Raw genomic sequence first — 18,551 nt, 5'->3', positions numbered from 1 at the left:
GATATGTAAAAACTTCCAAAAATCAACAAGACAAATGTTGGGGACCACCTCTTTTCTGACAATTCTAAGTCTTCCTATGTCAGCAGGAGTCCTGGTACTATTAGAGACCCGGAGACCTCACAGAATGCATGTACACAACACGTTTCAGGTAGCTCCGTAAGCAACTAGCAGCATTCACTGATTTTAAAAATCCAGTAGATGGATGATTTTTAAATCATCTGGTTCTAATTTGCATAAGGAAAGTACAAATACCCCTTTTGTTCTTTGCATTGGAATATACTACGCAAGAAAGTCCTCAATCTTGCAAGCAAGCTAGAGATTTGATTATTTTGATATAAAAAGAAAAGGATGATATTTAATACTTCTCCAGAATTTTTACCTGCCCTCCTCTTGCATGCCCCATGAAAAATTGAATTCAGGAAAGAATCACACAAAGATAGACTCAAGAAGAGGGAAGGATATTTGAGTGATTTAACTTACCTTTTTTTTTGAGACAGAATCTCACTGTGTCGCCTGGGCTAGGGTGCCGTGGTGTCAGCCTAGCTCACAGCAACCTCAAATTCCTGGGCTCAAGTGATCCTCTCGCCTCAGCCTCCCGAGTAGCTGAGACTACAGGTGTGCATCACCACACCCAGCTAATTTTTACTATTTTTAGTAGAGATGGGGTGTCACTCTTGCTCAGGCTGGTCTTGAACTCCTGAGCTCAAGCGATCCTCCTACCTCAGCCTCCCAAAGTGTTAGGATTATAGGCGTGAACCACCGCACCTGGCCTGATTTAACTGATCTTTTTTCTAAATATCACTCTTTTATCCTTTTATCCCCAGTTCATGGTCAGTTGTACTAAGATTTTGCATTCATCAGCAACGTAAGATACACAATTAAAATAATGAGTTATTACGCGTACCTGTTGGAAAAAGTCTGAAATAAATTTCTGTTAGTTCTAAACTTAACTGCATATCTTTTCCTCATCACATCAATCTTGCAATTTTATTCCTCCTCTGTTTGGAAGGGGGCGGAGAGAAGCATATTTTTCTCTTGGGATTTGCTCTACATTCACACATGAATACAACAAAACACCTGTCACAAATCTGACCTGGTGGACCTGCAACCGTTGGAGAACACTCCAGGTTTAGAATATCTTCAGTTATGGGTTCCTTATTATTTTTGTCTTTTTTCTTCTTCTTCTTAAAATAGTCACCAGAAGGCTTTAATAAGGAAAGTTCTTCTGATCTTCTAATATCTAGAAATAAAATAAAATAACAAGTAACAAAAAGAAAAAAATAAAAGTCAAAAGAAAATTCCTCAAAGGCTGAGCATCATTTTGCGCATTTGAAACCATTTCTCAGGAAATGCCTGAGAAGTAAATGAAACTAAATTGCAACCCTTTTGAAGAAATCAAAGGGGGAGGAGAGACCCCCCCAAAGTGAGTGGGGGAAATAAATAGTGGAGGGAGATATAGTCTAGTAAAATTTCTAGTTTATTTAAAAAAATGTATTACGCAACTGTTTCAAACACAGCTAAAGCAAAGGGAATAGTATAATATTCCTTTCACGCGCTGCCCACTGGGCTTCAACCACTATTAGTACTTTGCTATTCTTCTCACCTGTTTACCATCAACTTTTTCTTATCTCCCTCCCTTCCTTTCATCTTTCCTACTTTCCTTCCTTCTTCTCCCTCCTCTCTCCTTTCCTCTCTTTGTCTTTTCTTTTTTTAGTTTTTTAAACAACCACCAAGGGCTCCTCCCCTTTTTCTTTAAGGACCAGAGATCCTGAAAGTCCTTCTCTCACGCAGTGCCCCGCAGCTCCCCTCATCCTGTGGCAGACGTCCTGACGCCCTGCCCATCTCACCTTGGCCCTCTCCATTTCAGCACATGCTGGCCTGGCTTCCGGTGGCATCTAGAACACGTGTCTCTCTGCCAGAGGCTCTGCCAGCCGGCCGGGGTCTGTGCTGCCCACACACCCACACAGCAGTCCACACATCCAGGGGAATTAATGCTCCCTAAGAGCAGCCCTCAGAGACTGATGAAGGTGGTGTTTATACACCCTTGTCCCGAGACTGTGTCTATACCGTCTCCCAGAGGTCCCCAGCTGCTGAAGTGTGACTTGGTTGGTGACACTCTCTTATTGGTGGCCTTCTCTTCCCAGTCTCATTTCCCCGTCTCCATCAGTGTTTCCTGGCGTCACCTCCCAAATAAACTATTTGTACTTGAATCCTAATCTCAGGGTTTGCCTCTGGAAACCCAAGCTATGATAATCCCCATTAATCAAATATATTTGCAGTTGCTGATCAGAACTGCAGATAAACATAACTGCACTGAGCAGCTATCATCCCAGGAAAAAGCAAAGGCATGTGGGTGTCTCAGGGCCCGGGCAGCTTTGCTGGAGGTAAGTGCACTGATTCCATGAGGCCCTCCTATGGCTTCGTTCACTCACTGCTGAGTGCCGAGACCGAGCCCAGCAGTCGAGCTCGACTCTCTCCCAGTAACTGAAGATATCTGACAGTCAGGTTGCAACACACACCAGTGACCATCCCAAATGCAGGATTTATACACAAAAGCTGGTGGTGAACTAAAAGTTCCAGTGTAAGCACTAAAAACAAAAATAGAACACCTGTATCTCCAAGCCCAAGATTGGTGTCTTTTCTGTGCTTCAAGGGACAAGCCATTATACTGCTAAATTTGATTTCACTTCAGTTGATCAGATATAAAAAGCAATGATTAGAAATGCCAAGTGGAGCCCTCACGACTACCATGAAGATACAATCAGGAAAAGAAAACATCTGACCGCTTTTGTTTATTTCGAAATGTCAGGTTCCTGGCCTCAGCTATGATGTGTGCTTCCAGTCCACTGTGGCATGTGGAATATATGATTTAATTTAATCATTACTTTGTTTTCAAATCCTCACTAGAATATTACTGGAAAAAAGGTGTCCTTGTGCTTGCCCTTTGCCCACCATGCATCAGGGACATAGCTGCAATTTATGCTCCATTCATTTATTCACTCAGCAAACGGTCATTAGCAGATAATGTGGGCCAGGCATTGTGACAGGAGTCAGGGACACAGAGATGCTCAGGACGTGGCTTCTGCTCTCACCCTATTTCACACCCCAGCGCTCCCCTCCACTGCCGAATGCTGCCATTCTCAATCCTGCTGACACATTTTCCCTTTTTCTGTACCACCCACCCCCCTTTAACAGCCTATATTCTTTTCTTATTTATTATATTTATTGTTACTATCTGTCTCTACCTGCTAGAATATAAGCTCCAGGAAGGCAGGGATTTTAGCTATCTTTATTTTTAATGTATCTTTAGCACTCACCACAATGCCTGGCGCATAGTAGATGCTCAATAAATATTTGTTGAATGAGTGAATGAAGCAGTTTATAGTTTTAGGGGGGAAGATACTCACTTCTATATTATCTATTCTGTGTTCAAATGCTTATTTTTGGCTTTGGAACCAAAGAATACACATGTACATTTTCAAAAAATATAAGATGAGAACACCTTCATGAAGAAATGGTTTGGGTAGTGTTGTTCTTGGGACTGTTAAACTATAGGATACCAACCCACAAAGAATTAGGTTTCAATTCACAATTAAATGTACTTTTCTCCTTAAACTAAACTTCGCAAGTGCTTTTTGTAGACAGAGCTATTTACTGGAGCCAGATGTTAATGAAGCAGTTAAGACATTGTGACATCATTATCTCAAAAACAGTAAAGACACCGCTCTATGGTGATGAAGGATTTAATGGAACTCTTTTTTTGTTTATCTTAAATACTGTATAATAATTATGATTTAAGTATAGCTTGGAGACATAAATTTTGGGGGGGTAATCTTAATGCTTTGTCTAGTCCGTTTACACATCTCTTTTGAAATAGTTTTAAGCTTTGTAGAAACGAGTCTGATTTATGCCAATAATGTTCCATTTGGTTTAACTGCACTTACATGGCCGCAGCACCCAGGCCTGGGCTGGAAAGCGTGCGTCCTAACAAGGGAGCATTCTCTAGCCAATTGCCTGAGGTAGGCAGAATTCGCACCTAATTTTCCTGTCTTCCTTTGGGAAGAGTGCAAAGGGCACAGGGGCGTCTTCGGGGTACTCACTCAGGGTTTTGCAGATATCACTGACAGCTTTGAAAACCACAGCCGAGAAGCTGACTCGCAATCTCACCGTCTTCACGTTCGGCAGGCGAAGGCGAAGCATTTTATGCTGAGGGGTGAAGAGAAGCTTTGCATCTGCCTGGACCCCATACTTGTCCAGGGTCCAGTGGGTTTTCAGAAGCCAGCAGTGCTTCTGTTCCCACCAAAGAGCAAAGTCTGACCAGTCCTGGGATATGTCTACAGAAAAGGAAAACGTAGTTAAGTAAAATGAGAGAGAGCCCGGCGTGGAGGGTCCAGGTGTTCCGGGGTTGGTTTCACTGTGTGCAAAAACTGAAACCAACAACTGGTCTCCAGCCCCCCATCTCCTTTTCCAATTCGAGGCTCAACAGTTCTTGGCCTCTCTCCAAAGTCTCCAAGGCGGGGGCAGGAGAAAACAGTGACTGAACCGTACGTACCATCATTTACAAGTAAATACTGTAGAGGAACAGAAACATGGAATTTTTGTTCATGAGGAATGCTAAAGTTCTCATCCTTAAAATCCCTCCATGCCACGGGCCTTTTTGGGAAGGTCAAAAGCATTTGATGTTGTTCAGTCAAGATTATTTCTCTTATAAAAATGGATCTCTACAATGCTGTATCGCAAGGGAGTAACAATAGCTCCTAATCAAAGACCACACAGAGGTGCTATAAAACCAACATTTCACTCTTCTCAGGAATGCACAACTCTTATCAGTTCCACCATATCCCCAAACATTGAAATCAGAATAAATATTTTCCCCCTCTCAATGTTAGCATCAACATTTAATCTTTCCCCTCCTTCAATGTTGGCAGGAAAATAGAATCTTTGCTTTTCATCCACGTTGGAGTCAATATTCAATCTTTTACTTTGCTAAATTAAGAGCCACTGGTGTATTTATTTACTTGTTACTTTTTAAATGGTTTCTCTCTCTTTAAATTAGACAACGTTTTGCTTAATGATGTTAGTAGAAGTATAAATTGGTACAACTGTTTGGGAAAACCCTATGAATTAGCATTTCCTTTCTGAGCTATACATGCAATAGAAATGATCACCAAAAGACATATATTATAGCAGCCCTGTCTGTAAGAGCCTGAAAATGAAGACAACTCAAATGTCCATCAAGAAATAAATGGATAAATATGTTGTGGCATATTCTTATAATGGAATATTATACAGCAATGCAAATAAATGAATGAGAACTATATGCAACAATATGGATAAATCTCACAGAAATAATGTATAGTGCGTGAAAGAAAGTAGATGCGTAAGAATGTGCTATAGTTTGGATATTTGTCCCCTCCAAATCTCACATTGAAATTTGATCCTTAATGTTGGAGACAGGGCCTGGTGGGAGGTGTTGAGGTCATGGGAGTGGATCCCTCATGAATGGCTTGGTGTCATTCCGTTGAAAAGAGCCTTGCACCTCCTCTTCTCTCTCTTGCTTCCTTCCTCTTGCCACGTAATGTTGCTCTCTTTCCCTTTGACCATGACTGGAGGCTTCCTGAAGCCCTAACCAGAAGCAGGTCCTGGGACCATGCTTCTTGGACAGCCTGCAGAACTGTGAGCCAAATAAACCTCTTTTCTTTACAAATGTCCCAGCCTCAGGGAGTTCCTCTATAGCAATACAAACAGACTAAGACAGAGTGTATCCTGTATAAATCCATTTATATCAAGTTCAAAATCAAGCAAATTATTCCTCTGGCGTTAGAAGTAAGGGTACTGGCTACCCTTGGTAGAGTAGCGACTGGACGGGGTCAGGTATGGGATTAGGGTGGGAAATAGGTAATGTTCTATTTCTTGATCTGGGTGGTGGTTACATGGCTTTGTGAGAGTTCATTGAACTGTACCCCCATGATAAGTGCAGTTTGGGTATGTATATTATACTTCAATAAAGACTCACTTAAAAAACCCTTTATCTCGCTAGAGTAAATGAAAAGCCAGCATGCAAGGCCTCAGTAGAAGGTAAAATAAATACAAAGAAAATGGAATGTTATTAAATTCTAGATTTGATAGTGTTAACTCCCGATGTGAGGAATCTGACCCTAAAGACTTCTTTTTCTTTGTTTAAACAGGGAGTGTAGCAAATGGTGGATAAGTGTTAGAAGACACGTTGGCTCCAAGCTGACTTTATCACTGACCAGTTGAGTATTCACAGGGAATTGGCACATAGTCTAATGCCATACCACCTAAAGTCACCTAAAGGTAGTTGTCACCAATGGATGGGTCCCATCCTTGTGCCAGTACAGCATTATATCCGCTGGGGAACTTTAGTTTGCCACCAAAGACTCAAATTTTTACAAGCGTAGCTGGAATTCAGTCTGAAGTTCTTGCCAGGACCCCTATTTCTCTCTCCACCCTAGGAGAGGAGGGGGACTTGCTCTCTGGACCATTACAAGATGCATGATCAGAAAAATCTAGATGATCAGACAACCTAGACCAGCCATTTAGTGGTGAGGCAACAGAAAGAGTTTCAAATACAGAGAAACCATTAAGGAAGAGAAACTTACTGATCTGTTCTACTAACTTGAGCATCACCCCCCCAACGTGCAGGTCTCCGGACACTCTCAGCGTGATGTCCTTCTGCTCCTCTATGTCGGGATGGTCAACGTGGACCACGAGCTCCCAGGAAGCAGATGCAAAGTCACTGGATGACAGCATCGTGCCAAATGCTGATGTCTGCAGAATACAAAGGCAGACATAGATTGGAATGTGAGAAGGAACCAGAAAGTGCCAGTAGACCCTGCAGAGCAAAATTGTTTTTTGTTTTATTTTTCACTTTTAGCCTTCTCTTCAAAAAGCTCTGCAGGATTCCCAGTGCCCAGATATTAAATTCAGCATCTTAATGTCAAAGACAAAAAGTCTTATAAAAATGATCTCAAACCATCTAAATTTACATACATTATTTTTCCATTCACTCATTCCTCCAGGATCACTTGGCTGTGCATTTTCTTTGTCCGCCTGATATGTCAATTCTTCATTTTCCTTCTCTATTGACATTCTCTGAACTATTCTAGCAATAGGCAATCCTATATGATATCTTTTGAAAAACCAACTTTAGTGAGGTATCATTTGCATGCAATAAAATGCATTAAACTGTACATTTAAAATCTGTGCATTTTATCGCATGCAAATGATACCTCAATAAAGCTGATTTTTAAAAAGGATGTCATTAAAACCTTTATATCTAATATCTCAAATACATATATATTATTAATATTACAATTCTCCCACAAATATTGATGGTATCTTTCTGTCTGAAAGCTCAAAATATAAAACAATGCAAAATAATTCCCATTTTGGTCATTGCAATATGCAGTTTTACCTTAAGTGCATATAAACATATAGGTCATTAATAATTGTTGCCACGCATTTGACTTACTTAAGTTATTATTTTGTACCATATAAAAATTGATATATAAATGCATCTATTAAGTTTTTGGATACACCCTCGGCAAAAGATTTTAAAACAGGACTGATAAACATGAAAAGCTCATTCTTCACAGCACAGATGGGGATGTGAACTTCAAACCCATAGTTTTCTCTTCCTTGGAGGAGCTAGAAGGAAAGAAGCCAAGCAGTATCAAAACTGAAATGTTTCAGGGGGTAACAGGAACACCAGAACCCCAAATTGGCAGAACTTAAACAAAACTTGAGGTGTCAGCCCTCTCTTACTGTTAAAGAAAAGGTTCTGCTCTTGGCTGTTTTAAATAGTTAAAATAAAAATCATTTAAATGATTATAACGAATCCTTTTCACTTTACTATGCAAGGACAGCTTCTGAGAAATCCTTGTTTTCATAAGGCCTGTTTTTGAGAAACATCAATGCACTCAGACTCCTACGAAAGGGCTTCTCTAACTGACAGTGCACACAAATCCACCAGAAGCTTATTAAAATGCAGATTTTATTCTGCAGGGCTGGGGTGGGTCCTGCATTTCTAATAAGCTCCAGATGATGCTGGTCCGTGGCTCACACAGCCAAGTGAAAAATTAGCTCCAGGACACAGTTCCTTCCTTTAACCTACCCAAATTGATATTAAGCCAGGGACTATGGTGACATTTGAGGACCACTACTTTTAATAATAAACAATAATTAAATAACCAATGTCATATCTGTTCTGTGTTCATTTGATATTGTGTAAGCATAAGAGAATCTCAAAATACACCACACAGATAAGTTGAATACTGTAAATCCGAACAGATTTAGGACAGATTTTATGTGTTTGAATCAAATTCAAGAGTTCAAAAGTAGCTCCTTATGTTTTCATAGCCAGAAGCATGCACTGATGCAATGCCTCTACTCCCCATGCACAAAGGCCCAGGCAGAGCCCTCTTGCACGAGGAGTGGCATGCAGTGATTGCAAGCATTAGGCCTAACTGCTTCTATCATCATCAGCTTCAGCTATCATTTATTACATAGTCCCTGGATGATGCGCTCTGCGTTAACTCCAGTCTTCTATTATCCCCTTCATCCTCTTAGCAGCCTTATTTAAAAATGCGGACACGTAGGCTCAGAGAGGTTAGGTAACTTGTCTGAAGTCACACAGCAAGTTAGATGATAGAAATCCGGGTCTTTCTAACTTCAAACTCTTTTCCACCACACTGGAAAACTATCTTGATAATGTTGCAAAGCCAATATGAAAGAAAACTAAAACCTCAGGAACTAAACTCGCTGCACCTTCTACTAAGCATTTTTAATTAACACAAATATTTCCCAGCAAAAAGACAATAAAGATATCCCTTTCATAGTCAAACTTATAACGCGGCATTGAACTGTTTGACTTTAAGATTCTCACAATTTCTCAAATGCTATGATTTGAGGTTGTTATTTAAAATGCTTTGTACATAAAGAAAGCAATCTTTCTTTCATGGCGACCCCTTACTGCTTATTTCACTGGGCAATCAGGTAAAAGGTCTTTTCTTTTCCTAACCTGGGCGATGAAAACGCTAGTCCTTTAGGCAATAGATGGTGTTTCCCTTACAACGAAATGGGGGCTAAAATCAGACAATCTGGTTTCCCTGCATTCCTTTCCTATCTTTCTGCACCTTCATTTTTGAGTGAACTTCTCATCTGCAGCAAGCTGTTACTTGTTGGGAAGAGCAGCAAACTTCAGCCGGGAAAACGCATCTAGGGAGACCAAAACAAGAAGCAAAGCGCACAGGCACACGTGAAGCGCAGCGGCCCTTCATAGAAAATGAAAGAACAGAAAGAAAAAGAAAAAAGGAAGAAAAGGAAGGAAGGAAGAAGGGAAGGAAGGAAAAGGTGGGGGAAACCGTCCTTGACGCTTGCCCGGGAAGATTCGAGAGTGCTCGGTGTCCGAAGGCCACTCGGCCTGTCTTTTGCCAGCTCTGCAGGGTCCCGGGTCGGACGGTGGGTGGACAGAAACCTGTCCCTTACCCCTATTACAGGCAGCACTTGCGGCTGAACTGAAAGTATTTCGCGCGGCCAGATGCACAGGGCTGGAGAGGGTGGTCACACCCGGACGAAATTATGTTCAATTCAACAGCCATTTAAGTGCAAGGGGCTGCAGAAAGAAGGCGGGCAGGGACGCTCAGGAGTCACTGGTCCCCAACACAGCCTCCAGCTCCCCTGCCCTAGACCTTATCACCCACCTCCTTTCCTGGAGCCTGTTGCGTCCAGCCTCGCGGACGTGCAGAACTGCGCCCCTAGAGACCACCCCAGGCCGAGCCGGGGAGCGGGCGCTGGCCAAGTGGGGCCCCCAGTCGCGGGGGCTGCTCCGCTAGGCTGCGGCAGGCGAGGGCTGGAGCGAGGGCGCGCGGGCGAAGCTGCCCCTGGACCTCGCGCTCAGGCTCGGCGCCCGCCCCCAGCCGCGCGCTGCGCCGGGTGCACCGTCCCCGCCCTGCGTGGCCCCCAGCGGCCCGGCCGGCCAGGGCCAGCGCGCGGCGGGGCAGGCGAGGGCACGCCCAGCCCTGGGCCTGCTAGGTCTCGCTCCGGCGGAGAAGAGTCGCAGTCCGCAGCAGATTTTTTTTTTTCAGAGATGGGGTCTGGCCCTGTCACCCAGGCTGGAGTGCAGCGGTGTCACCCAAGCTCCTGCAGCCTGGGACCGCTGCGCTCAAGCGATCCTCCCGCTTCAGTCTCCCCAGTCGCTGGGACTACAGGGGCGCGTCTCCGCGGGGCGCAGATTTTTTAAGGGCAAAGGGTGGCGGAAGGGCTGCTCTGCGCCGGGATGGCCAGGAGAACCCGGGACGCACGCTCACCCGCCGCGGCCTCTCTGGCGACCTCTCATCCCGCCTCTCTGGGGCCGCCTGCAGTTTTCCCGGTTCCCGACGCCCGCCGGGGACTAGCCCAGATGATGAAAGCCGCGCCACTTCCCCTGCCCTCCAGGTACACCCATCACTCACACCCCCGCGTGCGTCCAGGCCCGGAGACTCCCGCCCCCGGGCGAAAACAACTGTCTCTCTCGTAAGGAGTCCTGGAGCACCTGTGATCAGCGAGGGGGAAGAAACAAAAGCGATTCATCCCTGAGTAAGAGGGTGATTGTAAATCCCCGCGAAGGGTGAGGCATCCGACATAGAAGACTGGGGGAGGTGGGGGCGACACAAGGCCAGGCCCCATGGCGAAGTCCGGGCCACACCTGCTGTGTCTCACCTCGGGATCACCACCCAGTTCCACCGGTCACCTTCCTGTGGGATTTACTATCAAAGAGAGCTGGGCCACCCAGGAAGGGTGGGTGACCTCAGGCAATTTACTCAACCCTTCCAAGCCTCCTTTGATCATATGACACGCATTTGTTGAGTGCTTACTACACGCCAGCGTGGGGCTGGGCTCTGAGGATGCAGTGGTTACTAAAGCAGACATGGAATTTATAATTTCCTCATCTGTGAAATGGGTACAGGGATGGAATGCCCGCCATACCATGGTGGAATTTCATGCAGAACAATACAGGGGTTAGCGATTTGCATCAAGCACACAAAGCTTGAGATAACTTAAATTTTAATACAAAAAGTTATAAAATTTAGAAGTTGAATCTGTGTTTTTGCTTGAACGTTGCCATATTCAGGAATTCTAACCTTCTGAAAGATACTTTAAATTTTAAAAGGTCAGTTGAATATTGTCAGCAAATATAGGATTCTGTAATTAAAATAATGAAAGACTTGAAATGGAATTTCCAAATTTGGTAGTTTGTCAACTATAGGAATGAGGTCAACAGTCATCTGGTCCCACTTCCCTACATGCCAACACCAACTGAGCAAATATGCTCTTGTCTTGGGCAGAAGGTGTTTAAAGTTTGCTTTCCCGAGACTGCTCATCGCCACTTAGAACTTAGGCTGTGTTCAAGATCTTCTGTGTGACCTTGAAGTATTAACGGCTCTGTTTATACCAGTATGATTTTTCATTTCGGCTGAAAATATCTGCGTTATGTTGAAGAATTCAGCTGGTTTTAATCTTTCTTCTTGGCCTAAGATATTTTTTAAGCTTTTAATTGAAATTATACATGTATGTATATACACAGTATATACAGACAAGAGCACAAATCATGAATATATAGCTGATGAATTTGTAGAAACTGAACACACCTGTGTATAAAGAGTGCCCACATCAAGAAACAGGACATGATCAGTCCCCAGAAGCCCCTTGGTGACTTCTTTTACATATTACCACCACCCACCACCACCACCGAGGTTAAACCATTGTCTTGACTTCTACTCCTTCGATGGATTTGTACTTTATATAAGTAGAATCAGACCATATGCATTATTTGTGTCTGGCTTCTTTTGTTCAACATTATGTTTGTGAGTTTCAGGTATATTATGTGTCCTAGGTTTTTAATTTAATTTAATTTTTTACTTATTATCTGTTTACTGTCATTCTCATGACACAGGTCTGACCCATCCCCAAAGGTCCTGGATTAGAAGTGGATTACAAAGTGTATTCTGGTCTTCACAATTTTAACTACAAAGAAACAACGCTCACCCTTACTTCCCTTAAAAAAAACAAGCAGAATCAATGCCCTGCATCTGTTATTTAATTAATTCAGACATATTCATCAGCAATGAATGAGTTAGCTTATTTACTCACTCAGCCACTGCATTACTATAAGCTAGACATTATATATATTGAAATTACTCAGATTGACTAGGCACAGACTTTATCTTCAAATGGTAAGTATGGTGCTAAGGAATGGAGAAGAGGGTGTCTACTTCTGCCAGGTGTTTGAGTGGTGGGGAGTATAAGAAAAGGCTTCATATAGGAGGTGATTTTTGAGATGGAATTTGAAACACTGGATAAGAGCTTGATAGTTGTTCATAATAACCTGCAGTTTCTAGAGAACTGTTTTAAGGTATTTTTTTAGTTAGCAGATAGTTATTGTGCTTCAAGTAGCAGAAGGGTGGAGATTAAAAAGAAGCTATATCCCTCTTACACTTTCCTGGATTAAACTTAAGCCCATTATCCAAAGTGGGGCACCACAAGAGCAGCAGAACGGGACCCATTTGTACTCACCATCAAATTGGTATTAACTAATCAACACATAAATGCACATATCAGAACAACATCCATTGGATGCTGGGGAAGGGGGAGGGCGATGGGAGGAGTGGGGAGGAGGGAGGAGGGGAGGGGTATTTGTATACACAAGGAGGGCAATGCGCACTACCCGAAGGATGGACATATTTGAAACACGGACTTCGGTCGGGGAGGAACCAAGGGCAACACACGTAACCGAAACATCTGTACACCCATAATTTGCTGAAGTAAAAAATAAATAAATAAATAAATAAATAAATAAAAAAGAAGCTATATCTCCCGAGCTTAAAATCTTACATGTTCATGGCGCAAATGTTGAAATAATATCTGTTATTAATTACCTGTACACGAATAGACTGACCTGTGAATTAGTACCTTCAAAAAGATAAGTCATGTCTGTGTTATCCAACTGGGTATGAGTAGATTGGGCTGGATGAGAGATGTGGCCATATTCCATATTCACTGAACACAAAAGGGAAATGTCCGAGTGGAGGACCTTTGAAACTCTCAGCTACTTTAACTTTTTTTTTTTGAGACAAGGGTCTCACTCTGTCACCCGGGCTAGGGTGCAGTGGCATCATCATAGCTCCCTGCAACCTCAAACTCCTGGGCTCAAGTGATCCTCCTGCCTCAGCCTCCTGAGTAGCTGGGACTACAGGTGCATGTCACCATGCCTGGGTAAGTTTTCTATCTTTTTGTAGAGACGGAGTCTTGCTCTGCCTCAGGCTGGTCTCTAACTCCTGGCCTCAAGCCATCCTCCTGCCTCTGCCTTCCAGAGTGCTAGGATTACAGGCATGAGCCACCTCATGTCCAGCTAACTCTAACTTTTTAAACACAAGTGACCTTCTTCCTCTATCACCTTCCCATTTCCACTAGATGAGCCCTCAAAGTTTAAAAAATGTTATATAATTAATTTAGATAGAATGAGAAAGCTGCTTGAAGGAGAAAAGAGGTGGATTTTTTTTTTTTTAGTTGATGATTTTATTTGACAAAACAAATAGGGTGTTACCCAATATCAATTTCTTTATTAAGTCTTCAGCTTATAAACCTAAAAATCTGGCAACTAAGAAGTGACAATGGACACCTAAAATGTATTTTTTATTTGCATTGAGTCGTTGGGATACACAAAATGGGAGCTGTGTTCGTGTGCGTGGAGAACGTGTTTTGCTCAGTGCAAAGAAGCAGAATGTGCCTATTACAGCTGCACCCTCCTTTCCAGCTCGATGGATAACAAGCACTTTCTATGCCCAGGCAAGTTCTGAAATTTCCTCCTTGCCAGGGAGGAGAGGGCGTGTCCCACTGTATCTACAGCTGGATGAAGAAGGATGAGGAAGGGCAAAGAACAGTAAAAAGGCCTTCCATGGGGCCACTCTGGAGCCCACCTTTGAGAATGGAAGGAGCAAGAAACATGACACCTCCTTTCCTCCTACCCTCTCTTCCCCCTTCCCTCTTTCTCCATCCTTACATTGCATCCATCTCCACCAAAGGGTACAGGGAAGTATACAGTGATAATTAAATCTTCTTCCCACCCCTGATTACTGAGTTCCCTTCCCCAGAGATAATAGTTACTCATTTCCTGCAGAACCTTCCAGAGATAGTCTATGCATGTAGACTGTTTCTACTCCTTATGCAAGTGGGAGTATTCTATGCATATCGTTCTGCATCTTGTTTTCCTTACTTTAAAATACTTTGGTGATTGTAGTGGACGTCAGTCGTATTCGTGGCTGTCTACCATCCTTAGAAAGTCTTTTTTAATATTTGTGGAAATCTCTGTTTTATCCCAGAACTCGACTTCCCAACCTCCCTTGCAGCTGGGCCACAGGCCTATGACTTAGGCTCTGTCCTTCAGGTACGCTCAGGCGTGACTTTCATTTGGAAATGAGTGAGGTGCAGAGACAGGATGTACTTGGACTGTCCATCTTCCCTGACGTGGGTGGTGGCAGGGGTGACGATGGTGGTGGTAGTAGGTGGCGATGGTTTCCTGGAGGCTGCAAGGTTAACCTTCTGATGCAGAAGTGATGTCAGTGCTGGCTGGTGGCAGTAACTAGTGCAGTCAGGTTCAGATGCCGTAATGGTGATTCCCTCACCGTGTTAGTTCCACAGCATCACTTCTGACACTGTTCTTGGTGCTTAGCTCCAAGTCTCTTTCTCTTGCTGTCCCAAAGATTCTGTCATTATTATTATTTGCTTCATTATTTTTTCTGCTTAAGCTAGCCACAGTGGATTCTGTTATTTGGACCTGAAAACCCCGACTGACACAGAGCTGGGTACCTGGAAGTAGGGCGGTGCACGTGACAGCACTACCAGTGGAATTGGCTGAATGCCATGTGCAGGGCTTTGGACGAGGAGGTGACAAACACTGCAGGTGGGAAAGCTGGTGACTCCTGTCCTGCAGTGGCAAAATGTTGGCTCCAGCTACCATATGCAATACTTTAAGACATAGATTGCACTCTGGATGAGGCTGTAGTATTAGGGGAAATAGTAAGGAATATTTAGAATGTTGGTTTATATCGATGCCCTCTTGCTCTTTTAGCAGCCTTGATAGAGTGGCTGTGCCCAGGCCAGAGGTAACTGGCTGACAAGAGAGATGGAAGAAATATTGCTTGGCCAGGGGAGGCTCTCTCTGCTGCAACTGGAGGTCCAGGTTGACTGAGAGTCTCCTAATTTGGGCTGAAAAAACAAACTACCACCTCATTCAAACTAAAACTGGTATAGCAGCTGTTGAAGGGAAAGGAACAGTAGAACTCTTATAATAGCACTATTATGGGAGTAATGGAAAGCACCCTTGCATGTACGTATGTGTTCAAAACACTATATAATTTATATTAATAAATTATTATAATTATTACGCATTTCTGCTGGTGTCTCTATTCCTGACTGCCAGGTTTAGAATATGGATACAGTTGCCAGCATTGTTGATCTGAGGGGGAGGCTCAGGTTCATTCTTCCTGTGGCCCAGGAGAGTTTAAAATGCTTTAAAGAAGGCCTTGAAGTAAGGGGAGTGTAGGAGCTCGGATCATTGTTCCCCAATTCCTCATGCCCTCTCTAAATTGGGTGCACATTCACACCCTTTGCCATGGGACTTTGAAGTTCCTCCCACCAGAGGTGGACTTCCCTGCATCTTGATTTTAGGCTTGGTCATGTCATTTGCTTTGGCCAATGAACAGGTGTGATACAAGCAGAGGCTTGAAGCGGACCTGTGTGGGGGTTGTTTGCTCTCTGATACTTAGCCATTCACCATGAGGACAGCATGCCCTGCCTTGAAGAGATGGTTGACTCTAGAGCTGGGGCAGAAAAATTCAACACGAACCTGGAACAGCTTGTGATGCCAGACAGTGAAGAAGCCCTTGAGAACCGATGGGGGCAAAAGGACACAGGAGGCATTGGAAGGAGTTTATGAGGGCCAGTTTGGAACGATGGGAGTAACAGAATAAATAGTGGCAATAATGGATTATAGCCCATAGAATAAAATTGGTCATAGGTAAATTCTATTTTTTTTTTTTTTAGAGACAGAGTTTTGCTCTGTTGCCTGGGCTGGAGTGCAGTGGTGGGACCATAGCTCACCGTAGCCTCAAACTCCTGGGACTCAAAGGACCCCCCTGCCTCAGCTTCATGAGCAGCTGGCAATATAGGTGGGTGCCACCATGCCTGGGTAATTTTTTTTTATTTTTTTGTTTTTTAAAGGTAGAGTCTTGCTATGTTGCCCAGGCTGATCTAGAATCCCTGGCATCAAGGGATCTTCAACCTCAGCCTCCCAAAGGGCTGGGATTACAGGAGTGAGCTATCGTGCCTGGCCTCTATTTTTAAAATTTTTCCAAGGTTTAGAATTGTCAAGTAATTGGCCCGAGGCCATCCCACTATTAGGTGCCAGAGTTGGGATTCAAACCCTGTCCTAGTGGCTCCCCAGCCAGAGCTTCTTGCACTGAACTGCTCCATAGCCTCCAGCCTCTGGTCATCTCTGTGCAAGAGCAAAAACAAGAAGGCAGAGTGTTGCCTTGCTCCACCTCAGCTGGGCAAAAGCACATTGGAGGAGACTCACTTTTTTTTACAAAAGAGCCATGAGTATTGATTTTGGAGTTTCAAATATGTTTTAGGCGAATTCACAAATTTGATATTTGTGAATAATAAGAATGGACTACATAGAGATATGGATTTAACGTGGAGAAGAAAAAGCTAAAGAATTTGAAATGGTTGCTTGGGGGCCAGGTGCGGTGGCTCACACCTGTAATCCTAGCAGATTAGGATTCCAGAGGCCGAAGTGGGAGGATTGCTTGAGGCCCCAGGAGTTCAAGATCAGCCTGAGCAACATAGTGAGACCCTGTCACTACTAAAAAAAAAAAAAAAAAAAAAGAAAAAAAAGGAAAAATTAGCCAGGCACAGTGGTTCGCCCCTGTAGTCCCAGCTACTTGGGAGGCTGAGGCAGAAGGATCGCTTGAGCCCAGGAGTTTGAGGTTGCAGTGAGCTGTGATGACACCACTGCTCTCTACCCAGGGCAACAGAGTGAGACTGTCTCAACAACAACAACAACAAAAGAAATAGTTGCTTGGGGAACAGGAGGCTGGATGGGAAGGAGAAGGGTATGAGGCTATTGCTTTTAATCAAGTACAATTTCTAATTTGTCAAAACATTAAAATGAACAATTTTTCAAAACTATTTTATATCACTCCCTCTCCCTCGTCCCCCTGGGCTGGTGAGATGTAATCTGTCATTACTGGGTCTGGCTTTCCCGACCTCCAACATCTCCTGAAGATCCAAATTTTATTTTAGAGAAGTCAGAGCTTTCTGAAAGGGCTCTCTGGCTCTAGTTGCCACTGGTCTGCGAAAGTCCATCTTCCCCAAGCACTTACTTGAAGGAAGTGTCTTTTTCCTTCTGAGCCCAGTTTGGGTCTGGCTCTTGCCCTGTGGCTCCCAAGGCCACAGTGAGCACCTCCATGGCATCTTTGTTCTGGGAAGGGGTTGGTATCTGGGGTGGGGCAGGGGTGAGGAGGGGGGCAACTGCAACTGCACAGTAAGAATTCCAGGTGGCACCGTTGCTTCCAATTCTTGACTGCTGGGGCATGAGCCCAAGCCTGCTGTTTCCTGGGTCACCCAGGCAGTCTTTAGCAGTTACCATTTGTGAGCACTTTCTACGTCCTAGGCACAGTGCCTAGTTCTCTGCATGCATTATCTCATTTAATGCTCATAACCTAGGAGAACATCATTTCACAGATGAGGAAACTGAAGCTTAGGGAGCTTAAGCAATTTGCCCAAGGTCACCCAGCTACTAAATGGTATATTTAGGATCTGAACTTACCCATGTTTAACTTCCCAACCAATGCTCTCAACAGCTCACAAGACTGTCCACACACACATGCAATGTCCCTTTTGCAAATTTCCAATTCTATCTAGTTTTGATAGGCTGAGTTTCTGACAGCCTCTGAAACTTTATTGCCATTATGAGGGCTCTATCCCTGCCAGGAAGCTTTACTTAGCATGCACTAAGGGCAATATACTCCCTGTTGCCTCCCTGCCTTTGTTAAGACTGTTCCTTCCATCTGGACTGCCCTCTACCCTCCTTTTTCCATGTATAATTCCTGCCCATCCTTGAAGAGCTAACACTGCAGGTGGTGAGACTGTGGCAACAACAATTGAAGGAAGAAGAAATTTTAACTTTGAATGGAGATTGACATTTTGATTATTACATTGAACTGGACTATCTTATTACCATCACTGAGATTTTTTTTTTAAATGACCAGCAGCGTCTGGAGCACTTTTCATGATCTAAGAGGGCCCAGATGTCTCATGAAAGCTGCCCTGGTTTTCATTGAAGGGGAGGAAAATAAATACCCTTCCTCCTGTCTTAAACAGCAGAAGGCAAAACAAGGAAAACAGTTTTTTTTTTTTTTTTTTGTAATTGTACTGCATGAGTCCTGCTTGGCCAACATACTGGTGATAAACATAATACTTCTATAATA

At 43.7% G+C, this 18,551-nt stretch overlaps 1 protein-coding gene across 1 annotated transcript in view; it reads right to left on the bottom strand.

The window, feature by feature from the left end:
* Positions 1-9,868, bottom strand: part of FERMT1 (fermitin family member 1) — a 35,183-nt gene extending 25,315 nt beyond the window's left edge. The window contains exons 1-4 of the mRNA XM_012639263.1: positions 9,726-9,868; positions 6,624-6,792; positions 4,101-4,334; positions 1,094-1,240 (exon numbers count right to left, since the gene is read on the bottom strand). Coding sequence (XP_012494717.1) covers positions 1,094-1,240; positions 4,101-4,334; positions 6,624-6,774 — 532 coding nt within the window. The 5' untranslated portion in view covers positions 6,775-6,792; positions 9,726-9,868. The remainder of the gene's footprint in view (positions 1-1,093; positions 1,241-4,100; positions 4,335-6,623; positions 6,793-9,725) is intronic.
* Positions 9,869-18,551: the final 8,683 nt, after the last annotated feature.

The sequence above is a fragment of the Propithecus coquereli genome, unplaced genomic scaffold (genome assembly GCF_000956105.1).
Source record: "Propithecus coquereli isolate 6110/MARCELLA unplaced genomic scaffold, Pcoq_1.0 Scaffold139, whole genome shotgun sequence".
NCBI classification, from domain to species: domain Eukaryota; kingdom Metazoa; phylum Chordata; class Mammalia; order Primates; family Indriidae; genus Propithecus; species Propithecus coquereli.
The sequence above is the reverse complement of the archived record's forward strand: the minus strand, read 5'-3'. Positions and strand labels throughout refer to the sequence as shown.